We start from the raw sequence: 25,009 nt of genomic DNA, 5'->3' as shown, positions 1-25,009 counted from the left end.
ATTTAAATTTATGCACACACTCATTGTGATCTTCTTTAACCCTTGTGCTGTTCCCTCTGTTTATATGATGCAACACCATGCTCAGGCGCGGCCTGAGCCTGCCTGGTTTTTGACCGGGTTCTTTCTTTTCTTCCGTCTGTTAGGTTTACTCTGGTCCCTTTGGTTCGGGATTGTTTTCTCAAGGCATTGTTTCTGTGGGGGAACCCCATTGGCTCCATGGAGCTATTGGACTGATATTAACTAATATTAGTACTGGGATTATGGAGTTGTCATGTCTACCGGGGACCACTAGCCAGAACATGGTCCCCTCAGAGAGGCAAAAGGGAGTAATGGCCGATGAAACTCTTATGTATAAAAGTATTCCTGTCTGCCATCGACCGGAGTTTAGCACCCAGAAAGGTAGGCACTTCAAAACAGACTCCTCCTGGTAGAAATATTGCAACCTATGACTGTACAGAGGCTAGAAACTGCCCCAAAGAAAAACAAGCTAACAAGCAACACGTTATCACACCGCACGCAGCTTGTTCGTACCGACACCCCCTCCCAAAGGGGTAGGCACCCTGGGGCACTTGAGCCCCTTTTGACCTTGCTTGGGTTTTGGTGCCTTCGGGGTTATCTTCTCGAGGTTATCTTGAAATGATTTTGGGGCTTAGCGTCCCCGTGGCCCGGTCATTGACCAGGCCTCCTTTTGGTTACACACCTCCAGGAAGCAGCCCTTAGCAGCTGTCTAACTCCCAGGTACCTATTTACTGCTAGGTGAGTAGGAGCATCAGGGTGAAAGAAACTTTTTGCCCATTTGTCTCCGCCTCCACCAGGGATCGAACCCGGAACCTCAGGACTACGAATCCGAAGCACTGTCCACCCAGCTGTCAAGCACCCTGTCAGGGTGGGGTCAGTTGTTTCAAGGTTCGGGGTTTTGTACTCCCCTTCCATGTACAAATTTGATATGTGGGCGTCTACTTCCCAGGTTTGTTTCCATGGGTTCCGCGACTGCGTCCTTCAGGAGGTTTTCGACCTCTCGAATTTTCCCTGTGGAGGTTCAGAAGGCCCTAGGTGCGTATCTCCTGTCTTTGGGGCCCATATGTACCTCCGTGCATGTGTGCTTGCTTGTCACAGTTCTCATTGGTTCGTGATCCTCTTCGATACTTCCAATATTATTGGAACGTCTGTTGACTTCCGGTGAGGTTTCCCTCCGGTCCTTTCTCGGACTCATTGGTCCCCTTCCGTCCTCCTTGTCTTCTTTCGATTCTGTTTTGCCTTATTTTGTATTCACATAGTCTCTCCTTCCTGTTTCGACGTTCCTCGTATTCGTTACGTACATCTTGCTGGTGTGTGTATAATATGTGTACATAGGACTGGTGTGCAAATCACACCACCCGGAAGACGGGTAATGCGGTTCGTACCTAAGGCGCTGGGGCCGGGGTGATTGTTTTGTTTCTGGGCGGTGTACACGTGTTGGCATTCCTCATCCTTTCTCGCGCTTTTCTACGCCTTTCTTGCTCATCTTCTCTCTCCAGTCATAGCTCCCTAGATGCTGGGGGTGTAGGATTTTATGTGGGAAAATCACCTCGTTCTTTTCTCTGCTTACGGGTGTGGGGTGGCTCAGAGTGGCACCACCTCCACCTCTGTACTGCACCTCATCTCCTGCTGGGCACACAACTCTGGACATATTCCGCTAGCGATGCTCCTGGTATGTTACTCGGCTCGACCTTGTCATGTCTCCGCTCTGCAGGTGAGATTGTACAGTCTGGCGACTCTGTTGGCCAGGCGCTGGTTCTCGATTTTTGGTGGGATGTTGTTGTGTGCTTTGTTTTGGCCACTTTGCGTGTCTTACCATTGCCTTCCTTGGTCGGTGTATCTTGTTCTTAGTTACTTTGTGGGACGCAGCCCCAGTATTTGGTGCCTTTTGTTTAGTCTTTAGGCGCCTGAATTTTTTCTCGTTATCTGGTCACTCCTTCTTTGCCTCAGTCCTTGCTGTCTGTTCACTCTTTCCTTGCCTCGGTCTATACTCTCTGGACGCGCCTTCCTTGCCTGTCTTTCGGTGCCTGGCTGTTCCTTCCTTGCCTGTCTTTCGGTGCCTGGCTGCACCCTTCTATACATTGGAGTCTTTCTGTATATGTGGTTGGTCGTGTACCTTATGTTACCGGCTGCTACTTTGATCTTCTTCGTTCGTCATATTCTTCGTACTCTCTTGGCCCTAGCTCTTGGTGCTTGGACTGTTTTTCGGGTCTTTTCCTTGCCTATTTCTGTATTCCTACCTCTATACTATGCATTGTGGTGTATCTTGATAGGTGCGTATTGGCTATACTGATGTTGGTGCTGGGATGCCCTCTGTACATGTTCAGTTCCCTGATTTTGAGCTGCCCCGGTGTTCAGTTCTGGAACTGCGTTCTTTCCTTTTCCTTGTATGTCCCTGCCAGTTTTTGTCCTCACCTAGTTGTACTCCCCTAGTTGTGCTTGTGGGGGGTTGAGCTCTGGCTCTTTGGTCCCGCCTCTCAACTGTCGTTCAACTGGTGTACAGACTCCTGAGTCTACTGGGCTTTATCATGTCTACATTTGGACCTGTGTCTGGAGTCTGCCTCCACCACATCACTGCCTAATGCATTCCATCTGTTAACTGCTCTGACACTGCAAAGGTTCTTCTAACGTCCCTGTAGCTCATTTGGGTACTTAAGTTTCCACCTGTGTCCCCGTCTTTGCCTACCACCCGTGTTAAACAGTTTCTCTTTCTCTGCCCTCTCAATTCCTTTTAGAATTTTGTGGGCAGTGTTCATGTCTCCCCTTCCTCTTCTGTCTTTGTGTTGTGTTTTGCATTTCTCAGCCTGTTCTCGAAATTCATGCCTCTTCGCTCTGGGACTAGCCTAGTGGCGTACCTCTGCACTTTTTCAAGCTTCATTTTGTGCTTGACAGGGTACAGGCTCCATGCTGGGGGCTGCAAACTCCAGGATTGGTCTTTTATATAATTACCTAAGTGTAATTACCTAAGTGTAGTTACAGGATGAGAGCTACGCTCGTGGTGTCCCATCTTCCCTGCACTCTTTGTCATATAATGCTTTGAAATTACTGACGGTTTTGGCCTCCACCACCTTCTCACTTAACTTGTTCCAACCGTCTACCACTGTTTACAAAAGTGAATTTTCGTATATTTCTCCAGCAGCTTTGTTTCGTTAGTTTAAATCTATGACCTCTTGTTCTTGAAGTTCCGGGTCTCAGGAATTCTTCCCTATCAATTTTATCGATTCCTGTTACTATTTTGAACGTAGTGATCATATCGCCTCTTTTTCTTCTATCTTCTAGTTTTTGCATATTTAATGCCTTTAACCTCTCCTCGTAGCTCTTTCCCTTCAGTTGTGGGAGCCACTTAGTAGCATGTCTTTGCACCTTTTCCAGTTTGTTGATGTGCTTCTTAAGATATGGGTACCACACAACTGCTGCATATTCCAGCTTTGGTCTAATAAAAGTCGTGAACAATTTCTTTAGTATTTCGCCATCCATGTATTTAAAAGCAATTCTGAGATTAGAAAGTGTAGCATAGGTTCCTCACACAATGTTCTTAATGTGGTCCTCGGGTGACAGTTTTCTATCTAGAACCACCCCTAGATCTCTTTCTTTGTCAGAATTCTTTAAAGATTTCTCACATAATTTATAAGTTGTGTGGGGTCTATGTTCTCCAATTCCACATTCCATAACATGGCATTTATTCACATTAAATTCCATTTGCCAAGTATTGCTCCATATACTTATTTTGTCCAGGTCTTCTTGAAGAGCATGACAATCATCTAGGTTTCTTATCTTCCCTATTATCTTAGCATCATCAGCAAACATGTTCATGTAATTCTGTAATCCCACTAGTAGATCGTTTATGTAGACAATGAACATTACCGGTGCAAGAACTTAACCCTGTGGTACTCCACTCATGACATTCCTCCAATCCGACACCTTGCCTCTGATTACGGCCCTCATTTTTCTGTCAGTTAGGAAATTTTTCATCCATGTTAGTAGCTTACCTGTCACCCCTCCAATATGTTCATGTTTCCAGAACAACCTCTTATGGGGGAACTCTGTCGAAAGCCTTTTTTAGGTCCAGATAGATGCAGTCAACCCAACCATCTCTTTCCTGTAAAATCTCTGTGGCTCGATCATAAAAACTGAGTAAGTTCGTTACACAGGATCTTCCAGATCGAAAACCATACTGTCTGTCTGATATTATATAGTTTTCCTCCAGGTGTTCTATCCATTTAGTTTTAATTATTTTTTCCAATATTTTGACTATTACACTTGTCAATGATACAGGTCTATAATTAAGGGGGTCTTCCCTGCTTCCACTTTTGTAGATTGGAACTATGTTAGCCTTTTTCCACACATCAGCTGCAACTCCTGTACACAGGGATGCCTGAAAAATCGGTCGAAGTGGAATGCTGAGCTCAGGTGCACAGTCTCTCAGAACCCATGGTGAAACTCCATCTGGACCAACTGCCTTGTTCTTACTTAGCTCCTTGAGCATTTTTTCCACTTCGTCTCTAGTCACCTCTGTGTGTGCTCTATGTTGTTCTCTGGAATTCTTATTGTGTCTGGTTCCCTAAAAATTTCATTTTGTACAAACACACTTTGGAACTTTTCGTTTAGTGTTTCACACATTTCCTTTTCATTTTCCGTGAATCTATTTCCCATTTTCAACCTCTGAATATTATCCTTTACCTGCAATTTGTTGTTTATGAATTTATAGAATAGACCTGGTTCTATTTTACATTTGTCTGCAATCCCTTTTTCAAAATTTCTTTCTGCCTCTCTCCTCACTGCTGTGTAGTTGTTTCTTGCATCTTTGTATCGTTGGTATGTTTGGGGGTTTGGCCTCTTCCTGTATTGATTCCATTTTTGTGTCTTTTGGTCTCTGGCCCTCTCGCAATTTCTGTTGAACCAATCCTGTTTCCTAGTTCTGCATCTCTGTTTTGGTATAAATTTTTTTGTGCCTTTATCATATATTTCACAAAACTTGACATACATCTCATTCACTTCCTTGCCTGGCCTCAAGTCTGTCCAATTATACTCACTAAAAAAAATTCTAAGGTCGCCATAATGTCCTCTCCTGAAGTCAGGTTTTTCAACTGCTTCAACCTCCTTATTTTCTTCCAGATTATAGCGCATTGCATACTTTATTCCCAAAAAGACATGGTCACTTTTACCCAAGGGAGGAAGGTACTGAATGTCAAATATCTCTTCCTCCTTTCTGGTAAATATCAAATCTATCATGGAGGGAACGTCCCCTTCCCTCATCCTCGTAGCTTGTTTAACATGTTGATACGAGAATGTTTCCAGGATGAAGTCTACAAATCTACAGGTCCAAAAATCTTGTTTTAGCTTCATATGCTTCCCAATCTTTGGATTTCAAGTTGAAGTCACCAACTATCAACTGTCGTGACCTATCGTTATCCGCTCTCGCTATAATCTTTCTCATTATTGTTATAAGACCTTCTTGTTTCCTATCTAGCTCCTCCTTTGACCATGTGCTGCTTGGTGGTGGACTATATGCATTTATGATCATTAGTTTATCATCTTCATGGCAGATCTCTAGTGCTATTATGTCAACTTCTTGTGGATTGCCAGTTATTATTTCCTTCACCTTTAGGTGTTCTTTCACCAGCGCAGCAACGCCACCGCCTTTCCTAATTTTTCTGTCCCGTCTCCAAATTGAGTAGCCCCTTCTTGGGAATATGACCTCATTTTAAATAACATCTTCAAGTTTTCTCCGTGAGTGCAACAATGTCTGGTGTCTGCAGCTGTATTACATCACTTAACTCCAGTATCTTCGATTTCACTCCATCTATGGTGGTGTATTGTTCCCCCTCTCTATTGATTTTGTTGGTTTGCCTTTATGTACCACTTTACTGGTCTGCCTACCCCTAACACTTTGTAGAAAAAAAAATGATTTCTTCATTCCTGCTCTCATTTAAACGTTTTGCCTCGGCAAGGTTAAGTTTCAGCTTCTCTCTGTCTTCTTTTGAAAGATCTCGTCTTAACGACCACACTTTCCCATCCTCATCACTTTGTAATTTTCTAGCATTCCTTAGTACTTCTTCCATCTGTTTGGCACCGTTTAGGGTGATCCTCAAAGGTCGCTCTTTCCCTTTTACGTATCTGCCTATTCTCCTGTAGTCGCACACATCCTCTATGGTAGTAAGACCTTCTTCGAGGCCAACAATTTTATCTACGACTTTTGCTTCTTCTACAGCTCTTTCTGACCTAGATGTTATCTCCTTTTCTTTGCAACCAAAAATTATCAGGGACTTACTCTGATCAACTGAGTTTTGCACCAACTTCGGATTAGATGCCAATTCTTTTCTCACTTCCAGCCTAATGTTTGTTTTATCTTGGTTGCTGCGGTGTTTGGCTTCCTTTACTGCTTCTTCAATTATTTCCTTCTCCTTGGCCACTTGTGCATAGGTGAGTTGCATATCTTTCTTGCACTGTTCTATTCCCTGTGTAACTTCCTCCATCTGTGCTGACAAAAGCTGTTTCTCCTGTTGAATTTCCTTACCTAACCTATTGTAGTCATTTATGTTTAAATTTACTTTAACTTCTTCCAAAGCTATTTTTAAGAGTTTATTTTCTTCTTCCATGGCTTTGCAATTTGTTTCCAATTGATTCTTATTCTTGCACAAGTCTTTCACTAAACCATCAAGACATAAAACTCTGCTATTCAAATGGCCATTACTTTCTTTCAATTTGCTAATTATTTCTACATCAGATTCAGATTCAGATTCAGATGTTTATTCAGGTAAGGTATATACATACAAGTGATGTTACATTAATGGATTGATATATAGATAGAGCTAGTACATACAATGCCTAAAGCCACTATTACGCAATGCGTTTCGGGCAAAAATGCGTTTCGTCACATGAGAGTTCACTATAGTATCTAATTTTACCAATTTGTCATGTAGACTACTAATATCAATGCTTTCTTCACTGAATTCAGCAAAATCAAGCTCTGTTTTGTTTTTCCTCTTGCCGGCAGCCATCTTGAATGTTCTTTGCACTGGAAACACTAGGGCAACTTTTTCTCATCCAGTTTTTCACTTCCCTTAGCACATTCCTGTTATCTCGCTTATTTTTCAAAAGCACTATACCTTTATGCTCTCTGGGACACCACTCACTATCATCAACCTGTACTACAATACTTAGGATTGTTGAAATATGCTGGAGCTCCTCTGATGAAAGTGTTGATCCTAGGGGTGTCACCTTTTGAATCCCAAATTTAAGTAAGGTGACGAACTGGTGACCCTCAGAACTCTGGCGGTCATCCACACAACCTGGCCATGACATGATATGTGGTATACGAGGTGCTTGCACTGTCTGCGGGCGGATGTTGATTCTGATCACCCACTCCTGCTCCTACTGTTCCTTTTCGTTGGGACAGGAGGTGCTTGTTTTCCGGTCCTGGCTACGGCTTTTGTTCCTTTCAGGGACATTCCTGTTGTTTTAGTGTGGTGCGCGTCCTGCGTAGTACTTCTGCGTAGTACTTCTCATATATACCTCGGTGACACATGCATTGTTCTTCCCTGCTGGAGCTGGTTGCACTGTTCCTACGGATTGTGGGGTCATTGTTTTTCGCTTTGCGTTTCGGTTCGTGGTCCTTGTTTCTTTGTTGGCGTCTTCCTGGTTCCCATTCCTTCTGGTTCTTTGCCAACCTTGGTTGTGGGCACTTCTTTGCTAGGTATCCGATCCTGAGGGTCTTCCCGTGGCTTCGCCTCTTTTTTACGGATTGGTCCAGCCCAGTACGCGGCTGGTTCGTTCTTCCCTTCGAGTCTTCGCGTCTCAGGGTTTTTGTCTCGTGTTCTCGTCACTTGTGTGGGTGCTGGTGGCTTCGTTGTTGGTCTCCCACCTGCGTGCTTCGTCTCGGCGGCAGTGTGTAGTTTCATGGCGGTCCTTCCGGTTTTCCTATCACTGTGTAGGTGTACTATGGTCTCTGATAGTGTTGTCTTGTCCTTCCCTTTGGGGTTGTTCCAGGACTGTTGTTGGTGCCTGGTACTGTGGCCTCATATTGGACGGCTCTGGCAGGGCCACTCCAGCTTGCGTTTGGTGTTGCTGTTCTTTCTGCTCCGTTCCGCTAGCTGTCTAGTTTGTTTTTTCACCTCTGGCCTGTTCATGCGCTTCCAGTGCTGTCCTGGGCGTTGGCCCGGATGGTCTAACTTCTTTCTTCTCCTCGGGTTTGTCGTGACCCCTTTGGCTCTGGTGTGTTTTTTCTGCTTGTTTGGACCTGATGGTAGGTTGTTCGTTTGCTGCGGTCTCCTCCTTTTCGGGTGAAGTTTGGGTCTGCTGTTTTCCGGAGGGGTCCTTGGGTTGCTGCTTGGTTGGTCAAAACAGGGGTGCTTCGTGTGTTGTGTTCGGTTTCGGTTCTTCGCCATTTTCTGCACGTCTCGGCTTCTGGGGTCGTGGGCGCGTTTGGTTTGCCTGGGTTCCCTTCCTTCCTTCCTTCCTTCCTTCCTTCCTTCCTTCCTTCCTTCCTTCCTTCCTTCCTTCCTTCCTTCCTTCCTTCCTTCCTTCCTTCCTTCCTTCCTTCCTTCCTTCCTTCCTTCCTTCCTTCCTTCCTTCCTTCCTTCCTTCCTTCCTTCCTTCCTTCCCTCCTTCCTTCCTTCCCTCCTTCCTTCCCTTCCTTCCCTTCCTTCCTTCCTTCCTTCCTTCCTCCCCTTCCTTCCTCCCCTTCCTTCCTCCCCTTCCTTCCTTCCCTCCTTCCTTCCCTCCTTCCTTCCTTCCTTCCTTCCTTCCTTCCTTCCTTCCTTCCTTCCTTCCTGTTCTGGGGTTAGGGTCTCCTGGGTTGTCTGAGGGGTCCTTTGGTTTGGCGTGTGGCGTCCACCTCCCGGTTCCTTCCCTCTTTTCCTTATCTGTGGTGAGGTAGCTCTGGGTAGCCGACGGGGCTCCCCCCAGAAAACCAGCGTTGAATGTAATGAAACGCCATTTTCTGGGTGAGTACTGGAGGCTCCCCGGCATCCCTCCCTCCCTCCCTCCCTCCCTCCCTCCGGTCGGCGGTATTTTTAGCGTATTTTGACATCCAGCCTAAGAACTGCAAGTTGGATCACCGGCGCAGAGGGTTTGGGGCTCCCCTTTCCCCCTCCCGGGGAGAGGGGGGCGGTTTGCTCAGATGATGGCTCGGTGACGTGATGACGTCATACTAGTTTGCTAATTTTGTTTAGGGAGTTCTGTCCACTCATTCGGCTTTCGGTAGCAATATTTTCACCAAAATGAAAAAAAAATGAGGATCTGAAACATAATACAGGGTACAAAACACAATCGAATCTGCCCATAGTAGGAAAACAGCATGTCGAGGATTTGGGAATAATGATGTCCGATGATCTAACGTTTAGGGAACATAACCAAGCAAATATTGCATCAGCCAGAAAAATGATAGGATGGAATACGAGAACTTTCAAATCCAGGGATCCCATCACAATGGTTGTTCTCTTCAAGTCACTTGTGTTGTCCCGTCTCGAGTACTGCTCAGTACTCGCTTCCCCCTTCAGAGCAGGAGAGATTGCTGAAATAGAGGGAATACAGAGAACATATACGGCACGCATAGATGAGATAAAGCACCTAAATTATTGGGATCGTCTCAAAGCTCTCCAAATGTACTCTCTAGAAAGGAGACGAGAGAGATACCAAATAATATACATATGGAAAATACTGGAGGGCCAGGTCCCAAATCTACACAGTAAAATAACAACGAACTGGAGTGAATGATATGGAAGAAAATGCAGGATTGAACCAGTGAAGAGCAGAGGTGCCATAGGCACAGAGAGCACTGTATAAACATCAGAGGTCCGCGGTTGTTAAACGTCCTCCCAGCGACTATAAGAAATATTGCCGGAACAACCGTGGACATCTTCAAGAGAAAACTGGACTGTTTTATAAGAGAAGTTCCGGATCAGCTGGGCTGTGGTGGGTATGTGGGCCTGCGGGCCGCTCCAAGCAACAGCCTGGTGGATCAAACTCTCACAAGTTGAGCCTGGTCTCGGGCCGGGCTTGGGAGTAGAAGAACTCCCTGAACCCCATCAAGCAGGTATCAAGCAGGTACCAGAATAGGGGGTTTGTTTTGGGGCGCCTACCTTTCTGGGTGCCTATCCCGGTTGATGGCAGACATAGAATGCTCCCAACCACAAGGGGGCTTCTATAGGCCATTGCTCCTCATGCCTCTCTGAGGGGGCCCAGGTTCCGATTCGTGGTCCTCGGTAGGCAAGAACTCCATGCACTTCGACTGATACCAGAAAGTTCTACATATCCATTCAGTCTGGACAGCTCCGGGGAGCATCTGGGACTCACCCAGAAAAATGGCGTTTCATTATATTCAACTTTGGTTTTTTGGTTTGGGTGATAATTGCAATCTTCTGCCTCTATGTAGGGGGTCAAGGTTTTGGTATTTTGTCATAATACCAAATCTTTTGATAATCTTTTCCAGTTGTACTTTAACTTGATACTTGATACTTGTATTTTACGAGTGGAATAAATTTTTTTTTTAATGTTTGTAAAGCTTGCCTGAATGACTGGATAAAATAGATTTAAGGAAATTAGATTTTGTAATTGTGTTTATAGTAACAAGATGTTTCCAATTTTTCAAAATAACTATTTTCTTCGTGTTCTCTTTATTAATTAGATGAAAACTTTGACATGGACCACAGTGATCCTTTTCTGCTCTCCATGGCCAATCGTGGCAAAGATACAAATGGCTCCCAGTTCTTTATGTGAGTATATCATTAATGTAAAATCCAAGTGTTGGTATTTATATTAGTTAAGTGTGATCGAACATCAGAAAATGCTGTATCCTATATTTAAAATTAAATGTATGAAAGACTATATTTTGGCTAGAAAATATTTTCTTCTAAGAAATTATAACCCACACATTAAGTGAAAGTAACTGTTTTGGTCTGTTTTTAACCATCTTGAAGTTGGCTTGATAATGAGTGCAAACTTGGCATAAATGTCATCATTTTTTCACTCTTTGAATGTGTGGGCTAAATGTTTATCTGTTGCACCATATTATTTTGACTTTCAGTACTCATTAAAGTACTGTCTTCTCTCGTTTATCTGGATTATATGGGACCCACCTCTCAGCGGTTAATCCAGACATCCGGATAAACAGGAATTCTTACCATGAAAACCCAAAAATACTGTATTCACAAATTTTTGTACCACAACCAACATAATTTGTATTTCCACACACTATACATGATTAGAGGAAGATTTTCATACACCAGTACAGTACTGTACCTCAGTATTGAAACCATTTTGTGACATAAATTCCGGCTTACCTTGTTGGAGTTTATCTGCTTCAGAATTTTTATTTACCTAACCTAACATAATACTAAAATTTCTGTACTGTACATGAGCTTTCTGTGCCTTTATATCACAAATGGTACTCACGTCTATGACTACCTACCTGTTGAAGATTCCAGGGAATCAATGTCCCCATAGTCCAGTCTCTGACCAAGGCCTTCTAATTGCTGGGCTGATCCACCAGGCTGTTTGATGTGGCTGCTCTCAGCCTGATGTATGACTCACAGCCTAGTTGAAATTGAAATTGAAATAAGTTTATTGAGGTAAAATACACACAAAGGGATGAGGTAGTTGATTAGTTGATCTGGTATCCTTTGAAGGTGCTTGTCAAGTTCTCTTTTGAACATTGTGAGAGGTCAGCCAGTTATGCCCCATATGTGTAGCAGAAGAGTGTTGAAAAGTCTTGATGTTGATCGAATTCTGTCTCAGCATGCCTATTGCACCTCTTCTCTTCTGTGAGGCTATTTTGCACATCCTGCCATGCCTTCTGGTCTCATGTGGTATTATTTCTGTGTGCAGATTTGGAACCAGTCCTAATATTTTCCAAGTGTAGATTATTATGTATCTCTCCTGCCTGCACTCTAGGGAATACAGATTTAAAACTTAGGCAGTGACGTAAAGGTTGGGGTTTCACACTTCCAAAACTAAGTTTGGGAAGCGAGGAAGTGGCCCGCCAGGTTTCGTGCCGGCCCGGGGTAGTGGGTGGGTGGGAGATAGCCTAGTTTACCCATGGACTGTCGGGCACCACTCTAGTGCCTTCTACCCTGTGATGTCATGGATTCATGGCTCATTGTTCTCATTTTGATTTGTCATGAGACTGGAGTGTTCATTCCGTGTCTTGTTGGATATATCTGCACAATCTAGGAACATCTGTGCACCATGTCAGCTCCAAATACACACATAATTTCAGTGATGGCTGACTGGTGGGTGGATGGGCGGGCAGGGAGGGTGGCTGGAGGGGAAAATGGGATGACTGGCAGGCAGCGTTAGCAAGTGGGTGGGCAGGCTTGCTATCTGGTGGGCGGGTAGGTAGGTGGATGGATTGGTGGCCAGCTGGAAGGCAGGCAGAGTGGGTAGGTGCATGGGCAGGGAAGATGGTTGGGTTGGCGGACTGGCTGGGTGAGTGGGCGGGCTGGCAGTGTGGATGGATGGCTGACTGGTGAGCAGGCTGAGTGGGTAAGTTAAAGGGTGGGCAGGCTGGCTGGGTGGGTTTGGGGGAGGGGGCGGTCTTTGGTGGGTTTGGGCAAACAGTCTTGGGTGGGTTCGGGCGGGTGTTCTTGGGTAGGTTCGAGCAGGCAGTCTTGGGTGAGTTCGAGCGGATAGGTGGGTTCGGGCGGGTAGGCATGCTTGGGTGGGTTCGGGCGGGTTCAGGCGAGTAGGTGGTCTTGGGTGAGTTCGGGCGGGTAGGCAGGCTTGGGTGGGTAGGTGGGCTTGGGTGGGTTCGGGCGGGCAGGCGGAATATCATAAACTGGCTGTGGTCACACCACATCCCCTCAACTCCCCCATCCCTGCTACATCCAACCCCCCCCCCCCACTCTCCCAATCCCCACACCAGATCCTCCCAGAAATATCCTCCAACCCCCAGGCACGTGTAGACGGGTATTAATATGGTTCAGATTTTTGGCTACCTTCCTACCAGACGGTGGCCTTGGAGGCATACTGTCCTGACTGACTGACTGATTACCCTGACTTACTTGTATACAAGAAGATACATTGGGTTTATGAGAGTACATAACATTGGTGTTTTGTAAACATCAGACTCATGTTGTTTACAATCTGTGACTGGTTGCTACCACAACTGTGAATGCCTAACAGCCTTTGACTGGTTATGCCTGACTGACTTGTGACTGAATGCCTGACTGACCAGTACAATTTGTATATGAAGTTTTTGAAAACGAGATCATAGGGAATGAAACAAATGTCAATTAAAAAGTCTTTTGCAAAGGCTGCCAAGAAAGCTCGCATTGCCTCACCTGCACCTGACTCATTACATATTGACCCAAATGCATCAACATCTGAGGTTACCTTATCACCATTATTCTCCAATAATTATTAATTAGTTATATTATTATTATAATAATAATTATAATAATAATTGGGTTAATTACTAATTATTACTTTTCCTTCTGCTTGGTCTTGAAGAAGTCGGCCTCGGGTGAAAGGGGGCTGTGACGATCTCTGCCTGGAACCTATAAGTGTGGGGCTTGTAAGTCCACCTTTTGGGGCTCAGAGCCCAAGCTCTGCTTCGGGAGGCTGGGGTCGTTCTTACCCTTGATGGGTGGCTCTTCTTTGGTCCCAACCATGGCAGTCTTCGGTTTGGAGTCCCTGTGTCTTATTTTACCAACTTTGAGGTTAACTCTGGAACTGAAGCCACTAGGGCAGTTTGTTGTTGCCATCAACCTCGTTCTGACAGTTCCTGCGACGGGGCTGGAACCAATTGTATTGGCGTTTGCCTTTCCATTGGAGACTTTCGGCGCCATGAAGAAGGGGGGACCTGCTGCTTAGGTGACAGCTTCTTCATATCAACCTACTCTTGCTTTGCGTCCTGGAGAGGCCATTTCAGACTGACAACCAGAGCGCAACTCCATAGTCGCCTATGACTGATGGATGCCTACTACTAATACTATTATTCTCCACTTCAATCAACCCAACACCATCAACATTCACCACCACCTCTTCTATGTAAATAACTATGCTACATCAACAATGATCATCAACATAACAAGTAGATCAGGACTTCTTTTATTGGTGAGTACAAACAAAATACTGTCGCATTTATGCTTTGAATCTGTCAATTTTTTCCGTTAGATTTTCCCCTACATTTCTCCCCGCCCCCCCCACCCCCCCCCCCCCCCTTCATTTCTCATTGATTTTTTCCCTACATTTCTCATTTACGAACTTACACTGTAACCAATGGATCTCATCCCTGAGGGGGTCGCAAACCAAGTGGTTGTCTATATATACATATTTTTAAATATATAAGGAGTACCACCTCTGGTTGTGTTTGTAGGGATCCGTGACCTTGAAGAAGACGATATGTAGCATCTGGGGAAGCCTTGTGTGGCATTCGCGTACACTAATACATTGTCTTCTCTTACCACCCCCTATATTTTTGTTATTTTGTTATTTTATTTTATTTTAGTTAAAACTTCATAATATACTTAAAACTTCATTTTATTTTAACTTATATTACATTATTGTATATACATATATTATTTTCTTAGATCAAACAAATAGTGTTCTTGCTGTTATTACACTATATACGCACATTGTATATCACTGTCAACATTTATATGCACCATAACAAACTAATGAGCAGTTCTGGTGGGTATGGTGATAAAATCAAATCACAGCATGAAGCTACAAACAGAACACCAGCAGTCACATGATGTAAGATAATGCCTCCAATATTCTACACAATTTGCAATGACTAGCTACAAAACTGCTGTTATTATCACATTCCTGTCAGAAAATCCCGAATACGAATCCATTTCAACAGGGTTATATTGTGAAGGAACATAAGGTCATGTCATTAAGCATAGATGCAGGAAACAATAGCTGGGTGCTGTGTCTTTACCTCATGCTGTTAATATAACTAGCATTGTATTCACTGATATCTGAACATTGTACATAGTCTTTATCACAATCAGGATCATTTATGACACTATCAACACAAAATAATTTAAGTTACCTATTTTATTCATCATTACTAAGTGGTACTGTGGCCCCTAGCTGCACAGCGGTGCTTTGAGCTGGTCCTACACGCACCAGCCTTGGTCGCTCTCTCAGTACTAAGGCTGTCACAGCCAGCACAGATTCTGACGATATTTTTTCAAGATGGCGTCTGTTTATAGAAGTCCTGAGGCATAGGATGAGAGCCCCATGTACCCACGGGAGGTTTTAATCGCTTCCTATACTTAAAAGCGCCACCCCCGATCGGGCGCCTTAAAGCGCTCTGTACAGTGCAGTGGTTAAACCACTGAATCATGATATGCTAAAAGCAATGTAACCTGGGATTCAGCTGAATTCACTAGGGGTCTTGAGGCATTGAGCTACTAATCAAATCAAGTTTTTACTCATTACCTGCATACACTCTGTGTGGTATAGGAATTCTTCCACAATACGATTCCTTAAAATACACAATGAAATCACATTAATGTGTAATGGGGTTCAGTGGTTTAAATCACATACTTGGGAGTAACTATGATGCGGGTTCAAAATCCCTGCATGGCACCAATGGATTTTTTCATTAATACATCACATTAATGTGATTTGCATGTGTATTTGAAGAGAGTGTATGGTGGAAGAACTCTTACACCAAACCAGGGTCTTTGTAGGTAATGTGTAAAAACTTGATATTGTATCAGCTCGATGCCTCAAGACCCCCTAGTGGATTCAGTTGAATCCCAGGTTACATTACTTTTAGCATATCTGGATTGTACCTAGATGGGGTTCTGGGAGCTCTTCTATTTGGCCTGGCTTGACTTGTGAGAGCTTGGTCTAACAGGCTGTTGCTTGGAGCAGTTCACAGGCTCTCATATCCACTGCAACCCTGTTAGTCTGGCACTTTTTGCAGAAAACTGTCAAATTTTTCTTTAAATCTTCAACTTAAATATTACAATTTACATGCTGCAATATTTCAGTTTACATGCTGCAATGCATTTACATGCTGGCAATATTTCTTATACATGCTGGGAGGATATTGAACAACTGTGGACCTCTGATGTTCATACAGTGTTCCCTGATTGTCTATGGTATGTACCTCTACTCTTCACTGGCTCTATTCTTTATTTTCTTCCATGTCATTCACTCCAGTATGTTATTTTACTGTGTATATTTAGGACCTGGCCGTCTAGTATTTTCCATGTATATATTATTTGATACCTCTCTTGTCTCCTTTCTAAGAGTACATTTTGAGACCTTTGAGACAATCCCTATAGTTTAGGTGCTTTATCATGTCTATGCGTATGTGTTCTCTGTATTCCCTCTTTTTTTTCAGTAGTCTCTTCTACTCTGAAAGGGTTAGTTAGTATTGAGCAGTACTCAAGGCAGGACAACACAAGTGATATTAATAGTACAGTATAAACATTTTAATGGGATCCTTGGATTTGAACTTTGTTTCTCGTAATCCATCCTAACAATTTTCTAGCTGATGCTATATTTGCTTGGTTATGCTCCCTAATCATTAGGTCATCAGACATCATTATTCCTAAATCCTTTACATGTTGCATATCATGGCTCAGTGGTTTAAGGTGTGTGCTTGGGAGTACCCATGTTGCTGGTTCAAATCCCCACATGGCTCCCAATTGATTTTTTTGGATTATTCAGTAAATATAATTTTAATAATATGAGGACTGACTGGGAAAAGATAAAAAGCTTGCAAACATCCAAATGGAAACAATCTTATTTTTACCACATTAGAATAATATTTATTTTTATAATATCTATTTCAATATTTCAGTACTTTGGTTATAAAGTTGTGCTACAGTTAACAGAAGTATCCTGTATTTTCTTCTGTTGCATCAGCTAAGTCATGTTCTGGACACACACTTCACTGTAGTCAGTAACAAAATGTTTCCCCTACAGTCAGCTAGCAAGACAGCGGCAGCCGGGTGCGGGGTGACAACCGCCCCATGCCTTTGTCACTGTGTCAGACATTCACATTCTTCGTTATTCTACCGTAATGATCGTTTTGTCCTTCCTGTAGAACAACTCAACCGTCGACGCATCTTGATGGGTGAGTCAATAACATCAGTTTTTTATGCTCTTGTGTACATGAACGAATATTGCTTCTTGTTTCACAATGTTAATTTTGTATGTTGTAGATTTTATTGTTTATAATAAAAACATTCAGAGTTTATAGGTGAATATTTATTTGAGGTACAGTACTGTATATTTAAACTAGTAAAGAAATTGATTACAACTTTGGTCACAATATTGTTGTACAATACTAACTTGTAAGGTTAAATTAATATTCCATATATATATTTGTTATATTTGACAATAATAGATGTAATGGACCCAGTATTATAACTTTTTCTGCCTTTCTTAGTCATTCCATTTTTTATTTATTTTTTTTATAGGAAGCACGTGGTGTTTGGCCGAGTGGTGAGCGGACAGGAGGTCGTTGTGGCGATAGAAAATCTTCCCGTTGACAACCGCAGCCGTCCTCTTCAGCCTGCTGTAATTGCCAACTGTGGAGAATTGGTTCTTCAGCGATCCATTAAACTTAAAGGTAGATTTTAAAATGCTATTTGATACTAAAATGGTCAGTCATTCTTAACTCTTGCACTGTGTGTTAAAGTTTTCAATTCTTCTCCCTTATGCTCAGTTTAGAAAATTAAAAAAAAATATAGCATTAAATGTAAATAAATTAAATTTTCTGTGGGGAGCCCCATTGGCTTCCTGAAGCTATCCATACCGACATGTGCCATATTAGTTTAGTGTCATCAGGCTTGGGAGTTCTAGTACCTGCCGGGGACCACGAACCAGAATTTGGCCCCCTCAGAGAGGCACATGGATCAATGGCCATATGAGCACTGTACATTTAAAGTATGTCATATCTGCCATCGACCGGGGTATACCCCCAGAAAGGTAGGCATAACAATACAAACCTCCAACTGGTGAAACATGTAACCTACATCTGAACAGAGCCAAAGAACTTCCCCCAAAAGTAAACAAGGAACCAAGCAAATCGTCATCCATCTAGCGCGCCCATTAACGAACGGGTGCGCTAGAACCCGCTCATTCGAGCCGGCAGCTCCACCCCTCAGTTTGTCGACTGATGTGGCTGATGTCAACACGTTTCCTCTGGCCTCGCTTTATTGACTGGCTTTTGCGTTTGTGGCTTTGCCAGCTTTGCGTGGTGTGGTGGCCAGATGTTCTTGGTATGCTGAGCTGCATGCACCTAGGGCCACCTTCCCTATGTGCCCGGTAAGTACTTCCCTTGTGTGTCAGGGTTTTCTTCCATCGAACATTCGGGTCTCACTTCTGTTTGAGGGCTTCGTTGTTTGGTGGTGTTCTCGCCCTTGGGGTCCATCGGGGGTATTGGGGTTCCTGTCTTGGCCCAGGTAGGGAGTGGGTTAGTGGCTGGGTGGGGCGCACTGTGGCTGGCGCAGCCTGCATACAGTGGCGGCCAACGATTCTCTCTGGCGACTGGCTTGTTTGTGCGTATTGCTTCAGAGGCTTTTGTTTTGATTTGTTTTGGGTGTATTTGCTTCCTTTTGGCAGAGGTCGTCTGCATAGCTTCCCATTAGGCCTGCCTAGGTTGTGTTGGTGGTCCTCCTCTTTTGCCTTGAGGTTTCACCTGTGACTTCAGATTGTCAGTTTGCCTGCATCAGACAGGGTTTACCGGCATTGCTAGCAACAGTGCCTGGGCTTCCCGTAAGGATAAAGTACCCTACAGGAACTGGAAAACCCTGTTGGGCTCAGGGGGGTACCATGAATGCATCTTCCGAGCTCTGTCTCACCTTGTGAGATGTTGAAGGTTGTTCGTTACCTCTGCCTCGCGGTGATGATCATCTGTCCTGCCTCCATTACGCTGCCTGTTGGGTCTGTGACACCTACGACCCTGAGTCTTGCGAGATTTGTTCTCTGCGTGTTATTCAGTTTATCCATTCCTTGTCTGAGGATGTTAAGGGTCAGACAGCGGGTTCGTTGCATGCTAGGTATTCTTTGGTACAATGAGCCAGGTTGGTTGCCCGGTTGAAAGCCCCAGAGCTGCCCCGCTTGAGTTATAAGGACCAGGATTTAGGGGCGTTGGTTATGTCAATCATGGTTCAGTCCACACCCTTGCTTCCTTCACAGGTGGGTGTGGTTTGCCCTGCTTCCGGCTCCCAACTGTCTGATGGTTTTGGGGCTGGGGCAGGGTTTTGCTTGGGATGAGGCTCGGATAGTTTTGGGGGTTGCCCCTTTCGATTCGGGGATGGAGGTTGAGCCCCCATCAAGGGCTGATGGTTGATGGAGGCTGATGGAGGGGGATTGAACTCCACCCCCCCCCCCTTGAAGCTTTTCCCCAGGACTCTGCCTTCAAGGTTGGTGGGCGTGGATGAGGGTTATACCCCGGGGCCTGTGTCGGGTGTTTCCAGGGCTCATGAGTAGACCACTTAGAGTTCTTGGGCTCCTTTTGATCCTGCCAGGGGGCCCTTTTGCCTTCTGGGCAGGGTTTATTGTTGCAGGGCCGGGGGTTTGCATATCCTCCGTCCCTGTATGAATTTGAGTTGGGTGGTTGGGTGCAGTTCTTAACACCCCCCCCCCCCCCCCCCACCCCCACCCCACTCCTGGGTTTGTTTCTGGGTGCCTTTGAGCTCCTCGGATTCCTTCCCCTGTGTAGGTTTGGGAGTCCCTCAGTGCTTACTTCCTGTGAGACCCGGTTTATGCCTCTATAATGGATTCGTCTTCACTTGAGTTTGGTTCTTCTCTCCTGTATTGGGTGCAGTACGAGGTTCTAGGTTCTGCTCTCTCGTGATGTGAATCTTGTGCAATTACAGGTACATGCTTAGGTTCCCTCTTTCGGCTTCCTTGGCGATGGATGACTATCGAACTCAGTCATTTAGCTTCAGTTTTGTGCTTCTTCAGTCTTCTGGAGATGTCCTCGGATTGGCTTTCAGATGATGTGGTGGTGTTGAGTGGTGGGGGGGGGGCCTTCAACCGGAGTTCTGGTTTTGGCTGCCTTGCTGAAGCTATTTGCGCTGATCCTCCAGGAGGCAGTGTCTATGTTTTTTACCTATCGTCTCACATTTCGGCAGGCTGTCCTTGCTCTCTCTTCAGATTCAGCTTGGGCCCTGGCTTTGCAGTCTTCATTCATCTTCATTTTGTTCCCTGTTATTTCCGGAGGACTGTGTTGCTCAGTTTCTGTCGGGAGCTTCTACTAGTTGCCACCCCATTTCATATTTGTTGGTGCTTGGGGGTAGGGGGGTAGGGGGGGGTATTCTTGCTCCGTTCGGAGTGATCGTACCAGAGCTTGGGTTTCGGTAGGTCGAGATGGGCCTTTGGTGTCAGTTTTGGAGCCAGTGTGTTCTCCGGTGCCTTCTTTGTCTGGTCGGGGTGGTGGTCTCTCTGTGCAGAAGTCGGCTTCTCGGAGGTTGTGTTGGCCCTGTCACGGGGCGCCCGGTTGATGAAGCGATCTGGTGGAGGCTTGCACTGCTTGCCCATGTCTGGTCCAACTATACGTGGGCTTTTTGCGTCGTCTTTTTCGGCCTTTGGTGGCGTTGGGCAGCTCCTTTTCCTTCTTCGGGGGGTTTGAAGCTGGTAGGGTGGGCTTCTTTCTCGTCTGTCGGGTCATCTTGGAGTGGGTTTGCTTGGGCATGATCTAAATGACTTTGTCCCTCGAGTGGGTTTCCCGCTTGTTTCTGGTTCTGAAACGGGACTGTGCGGCTCTTGAGTCATTCTGGACTTGTCCCATCTGAACTATTTGATTCCTTGCCCCTCTTTTTCGGATGACTACGTTGTTCCAAGTTAGGCTTCTTCTTGAACCGGGCGCTTGGATTATTTCTCTGGGCCTCACGGATACTAATTGGCATGTTCCTATTCATCTGGGGTTCAGGGATTGGTTAGGTTTCTTGGTCGGGCATCAGGCTTAGCGCTTTCGTTACCTTCCTTTCGGTCTGAATCTGACATTTCGCGTATTCACATGTTTAACCAGAGTCGTAGTGACCCATCTTCATCTGCTAGACATTAGGGATCTGGTCTTCCTCGACGACTTGCTGGTGTGGGCTCCCAGTCGGTCCGCTGTCTGTTTGGCAGGGATTTGGTTCTTTTCCAGCTCACCGGGTTCAGGTTCCTGGTGATTTGGAGGAAGTTCGTTCTGGTTCTGTCCCAGGTTCGGACCTGGCTAGGTCTTGTTTGGGACTCTCAGACCACTTCCTTGTTACTCCCTCCAGAGGTGTTGCTGCAGCTGCGGTCTACGCCTATGGCTATTTCTAGGGAGATCCCAGGTCACTCGGCAGTTGCTCAAGCAGTTGTGCAGGAGTTTGAAGTTGTTCAGGTTTGGCTTCGGCGTCTGTTCTGGTTCCTTTGGGGACGCTCTTTCCTCTTTTCTCGCGATCGCTGGGTACGTCCTCCGGGGGCCTTGCGAGGATTGCTGTGTTGCCGGCTTCCTCATCGGGTTTTTCGAGGCTCAGTGCCTTGGCGCCTACCCAAACCTTGGCTCAATGTGTCCTGTCGGGCTCATAGCACTGTATGGGAGTTTGCAGTGGTTTGGCTTTCGCTTCAGAGGGTTCGGTGCGCTCGGGGTTCGACCATCTGGCTCCATTCAGACTGTTCTCCGGTAGTACATTACCTGAACCACTGGGGTCTGTCCTCGTGCCCATATCGTTAGGTAGTTTGCTGCTTTGGCTGGTGTGTTTGGCAACATGTCTTGGGCTGATATTCGGGCACGCAGGTTTTGGAGGTCGAACAGGGTCCTGGCCGCCCGTTATTTGGTTAACGTCCCTGCTCTTGGGCGTCCCTGTGTTGCTTTAGGTCGCAGGTTGCAGCCAGTTGTCTCGACTTCGCACGAAGGTGTTTATGGCGGCCGCCTCCCGAGTAAGTCCCTTTTTTCCTTGTCCTTGGTTAGGTAGCTCCAGGGATCTGTAGGGGCTCCCCACAGTAAAGCAGCGTTGAATGTAATGAAACTCCATTTTCTGGGTGAGCCCCGGAGAGCCACTCCTGAGAGCTCCATTTTCTTCTTCTAATTCAAGTACTTTTCCTTCATGCTTTTTTAGCATGCCTTCAATTATCTCTAACCTGCCATGAAAACCTCCTTTCATTATATTTTGTGGTGTGAATCCTTTGAAACACTCATCTGTTGGTGTGTTTATATTTCCTGTGGTGGCGGCCATCTTTGTTATTGATGCTCTTTTGTTATGGAATATAAACTTTTCCAACACAGAATGTTCACTCACTTTCACTTATTTCTTGTATCTTATTAAATTTTTAAACTTCCCTATACCTTTATGTAACCTGGGACACCTCTTACTGCCCTCAACCTGTTCGCAATACTTAGGCAATTTGATATTCCTGGAGCCTGCTGTAGTGACTCCTGCCTCTTGGCGCTGCTGAACTGGTGTACTCATATAGATGACAGTAACATTAGGATCTAAGATCAACTTGTGCATAAAATGTATAGGTGAAACAAAACAATGACTCCAGAGAAACAGGGGCCACCTGGAGGTGAAAGAAGACCCTAGTCAACTTAAGAAAAGGATGTGAAAAGCATCCACCCCAAAAGCAAGTAAGAGAGTCTATAAAGGCCAAAGACTAAGAGGCTATAGTATTTTTCTTGAATGTGCACTCTACTAAAACCATGACAGAAAGGATATGAGCATCTGGATATGAGCAGGAGGAAGATGCAAATGCTACATTAGAAAGCCACATCTTGGGCCAAATAAAGGTGACAGTGGATAGGCCTTAATCTTAGACATGCTACTAAATGGCTTCCGGAACTATAAAACAAACTACTAGAAGAGGCTAGAAGTGTTAAATATGGTACGTCTAGAAAATAGAAGGAAATGAGTCAATATGATCATTAGATAAAAATTAATGACAGGAATCAACAAAATTGGAAAAGAAGAATTCCTGAAATCTACAACTTCAAGGACAAGTGGTCATAAATTCAAGTCAAGGAAACAAAGGTGCTGAAAATATATTAGAAAGTTCTCCATTGCAAACAGTGGTAGATGCTTGGAAGAAGTTTAGTTAAAAGGTGCTAGATGCCAAAGGACCATTAGTAGTTTCAAACTGGTATGTGACAAAAAGAGTACAGTACTGGGAGAATGAGACACCACAAATATAGCTCTCATCAAGTAACTACATTTAGGTAATTACTCTTATATAATTACTGCTCTCCTTAATCTTCAGAGCAAGGTGAACTTGCTTACCTTAATGAGACTTTCTCGCTCATTAAGTAGCCACCGAAGGACCCCATTATAAGTAGCCACTGACGGACCCCATTATAGATAGCCACTGAAGGACCCACCAAAAACAGAAGCATTTCATTTTATTCAGTGCTGCTTTTTCTTTTCCAGAAAAGAAGCATAAAAAGAAGAAAGAAAATATATCATCTGATTCTGACTGTGATAGTGAAAAGAAGAAAAAGAAGAAAAAGAAAAAGAAAGAGAGGAAGCAAAAGCACAAGAAAACTGAAAGGTAAATAATATCTTTTAATTATGTATCACTTTATCAATGGTCATTCTAGTAATATATAGATAACTAGGTCATCTATGCAGAGGTAGTGAGAAATTTATGTCTGTAGGTCATGTACATTTGGCCTGAATTTATATTTCAGATTTCATATTGTAATGTTGATAAATGTTTGGTTACGAGCAAGTTTTCTGGTACTATGCAATTCGCAAATTTTTTGTTAAACATTGCTATTATTGAACTTATATTATTTAGAAAACATTAATTCAAAAGCAATAAATTCATTGAGCACATTTAACCCCTGCAGTACACATAACACCTTAACCACTTTGCTGCGCCAGCCAATAAATCTCGTTTGCCCATTACTGTGCCAACCAAGAAAAAACTAGTTTTTTCGTATACAGTCGAAACGTGCTTGCGGTAAGTTGGATACGAAATGGACTCCTGGGACCTCCAGTGAGAGGCAGCCATCTTGAAAAAAAATCCCAGATTTCCCTAGGGCTGCTGGCAGGATCGGTTCTGAATGAGCAACCAAAGGTGGCGCATGTACTTATGGCTCCCAATCCCATCAGATGCGGTGTTGAAAGATCGCTCTCTGTCAGTGAGATTCAGACTTTATTGTTTGAAGAACATGAGTCATGATATAGGCACAATGAAGACCTAACACAAAGGTCGGATGCAAATGCTACAGCACCGATGAGGCTGATACAGTGAGTGTATCCAGTTGTAGCTGAGTGCCACCCATGCTCACCCATGTTATATCCAATTTTTTTTATAGATGATACATAGATGAATCGTTTTCTGGGTTCAGTGATGATGCATCTGATACAAGTAACATAGATGAACAGTGTTAATGGCTTCCATGGTGGTGTTTTCCATAGTTTTTTCTGTGGGGAGCCCCTACGGCTCCCTGGAGCTTATCGGGCTAATGTATGTTATATTAGACCGGGACATTAGCTAAGGAGTTCAGACCTCCCAGGGACCAGCGCCAGAACCTGGCCCCTTCAGAGAGGTTTCAGGGGGCAATGGCCCTGGAAAACCCCTTTGTGGTTGGGGTTTTCCTTATCTGCCATCGAACGGGGTTAGGCACCCAGAATGGTAGGCATAACAAAACAAACCCCACATGGTAAAAAACTAAAACAAAAAACCGAACAGAGAGGTAGAAACTCCCTACAATCACAAGGAAACAAGCAAACATCACACTTTACTGCCGCGCCGATTGTCTGCGCAGCCCTCCCCGCCCCGAGAGGGGGAGGGGGGAGCCCTGGACCTACCGCGCCGGCTGCCAAGCTTCAGTTCGTAAGCTAATGTCAACCAGGATAGACGCTTCTCTGGCCTCAGTTTCCTAGGCGGTGTTTGCCTTGTGTGGCGTTCACTGCCATGTGTTGTGTTGTGCGGTGGCCAGGAGTACCTCATCAGTGCCGGGGCTGCATGCACTTAGTGGCTGACTTCCCTAAGCGCCCTTCGAGTACTGCCCTTGCGTAACAGGGTTATCTTCCCTGGGGCGTTCGGGAACCAATCCCGTAGAGGTTCTTGCTGCTCGGCATTTGCCTTGCCCTTGGGG

The 25,009-nt window shown here is 44.8% G+C and overlaps 1 protein-coding gene across 1 annotated transcript in view; it reads left to right on the top strand.

Moving 5' to 3' along the window:
• Positions 1-25,009, top strand: part of Moca-cyp (nuclear cyclophilin protein Moca-cyp) — an 80,306-nt gene that overhangs the window by 10,213 nt on the left and 45,084 nt on the right. The window contains exons 4-7 of the mRNA XM_045746450.2: positions 10,646-10,733; positions 17,033-17,062; positions 17,409-17,560; positions 23,331-23,451. Of these exons, the coding sequence (XP_045602406.1) occupies positions 10,646-10,733; positions 17,033-17,062; positions 17,409-17,560; positions 23,331-23,451 (391 nt within the window). The remainder of the gene's footprint in view (positions 1-10,645; positions 10,734-17,032; positions 17,063-17,408; positions 17,561-23,330; positions 23,452-25,009) is intronic.

Source organism: Procambarus clarkii, chromosome 21, assembly GCF_040958095.1.
Source record: "Procambarus clarkii isolate CNS0578487 chromosome 21, FALCON_Pclarkii_2.0, whole genome shotgun sequence".
Classification (NCBI taxonomy): Eukaryota; Metazoa; Arthropoda; class Malacostraca; order Decapoda; family Cambaridae; genus Procambarus; species Procambarus clarkii.
This window is presented reverse-complemented; position numbering and strand designations above follow the sequence as displayed.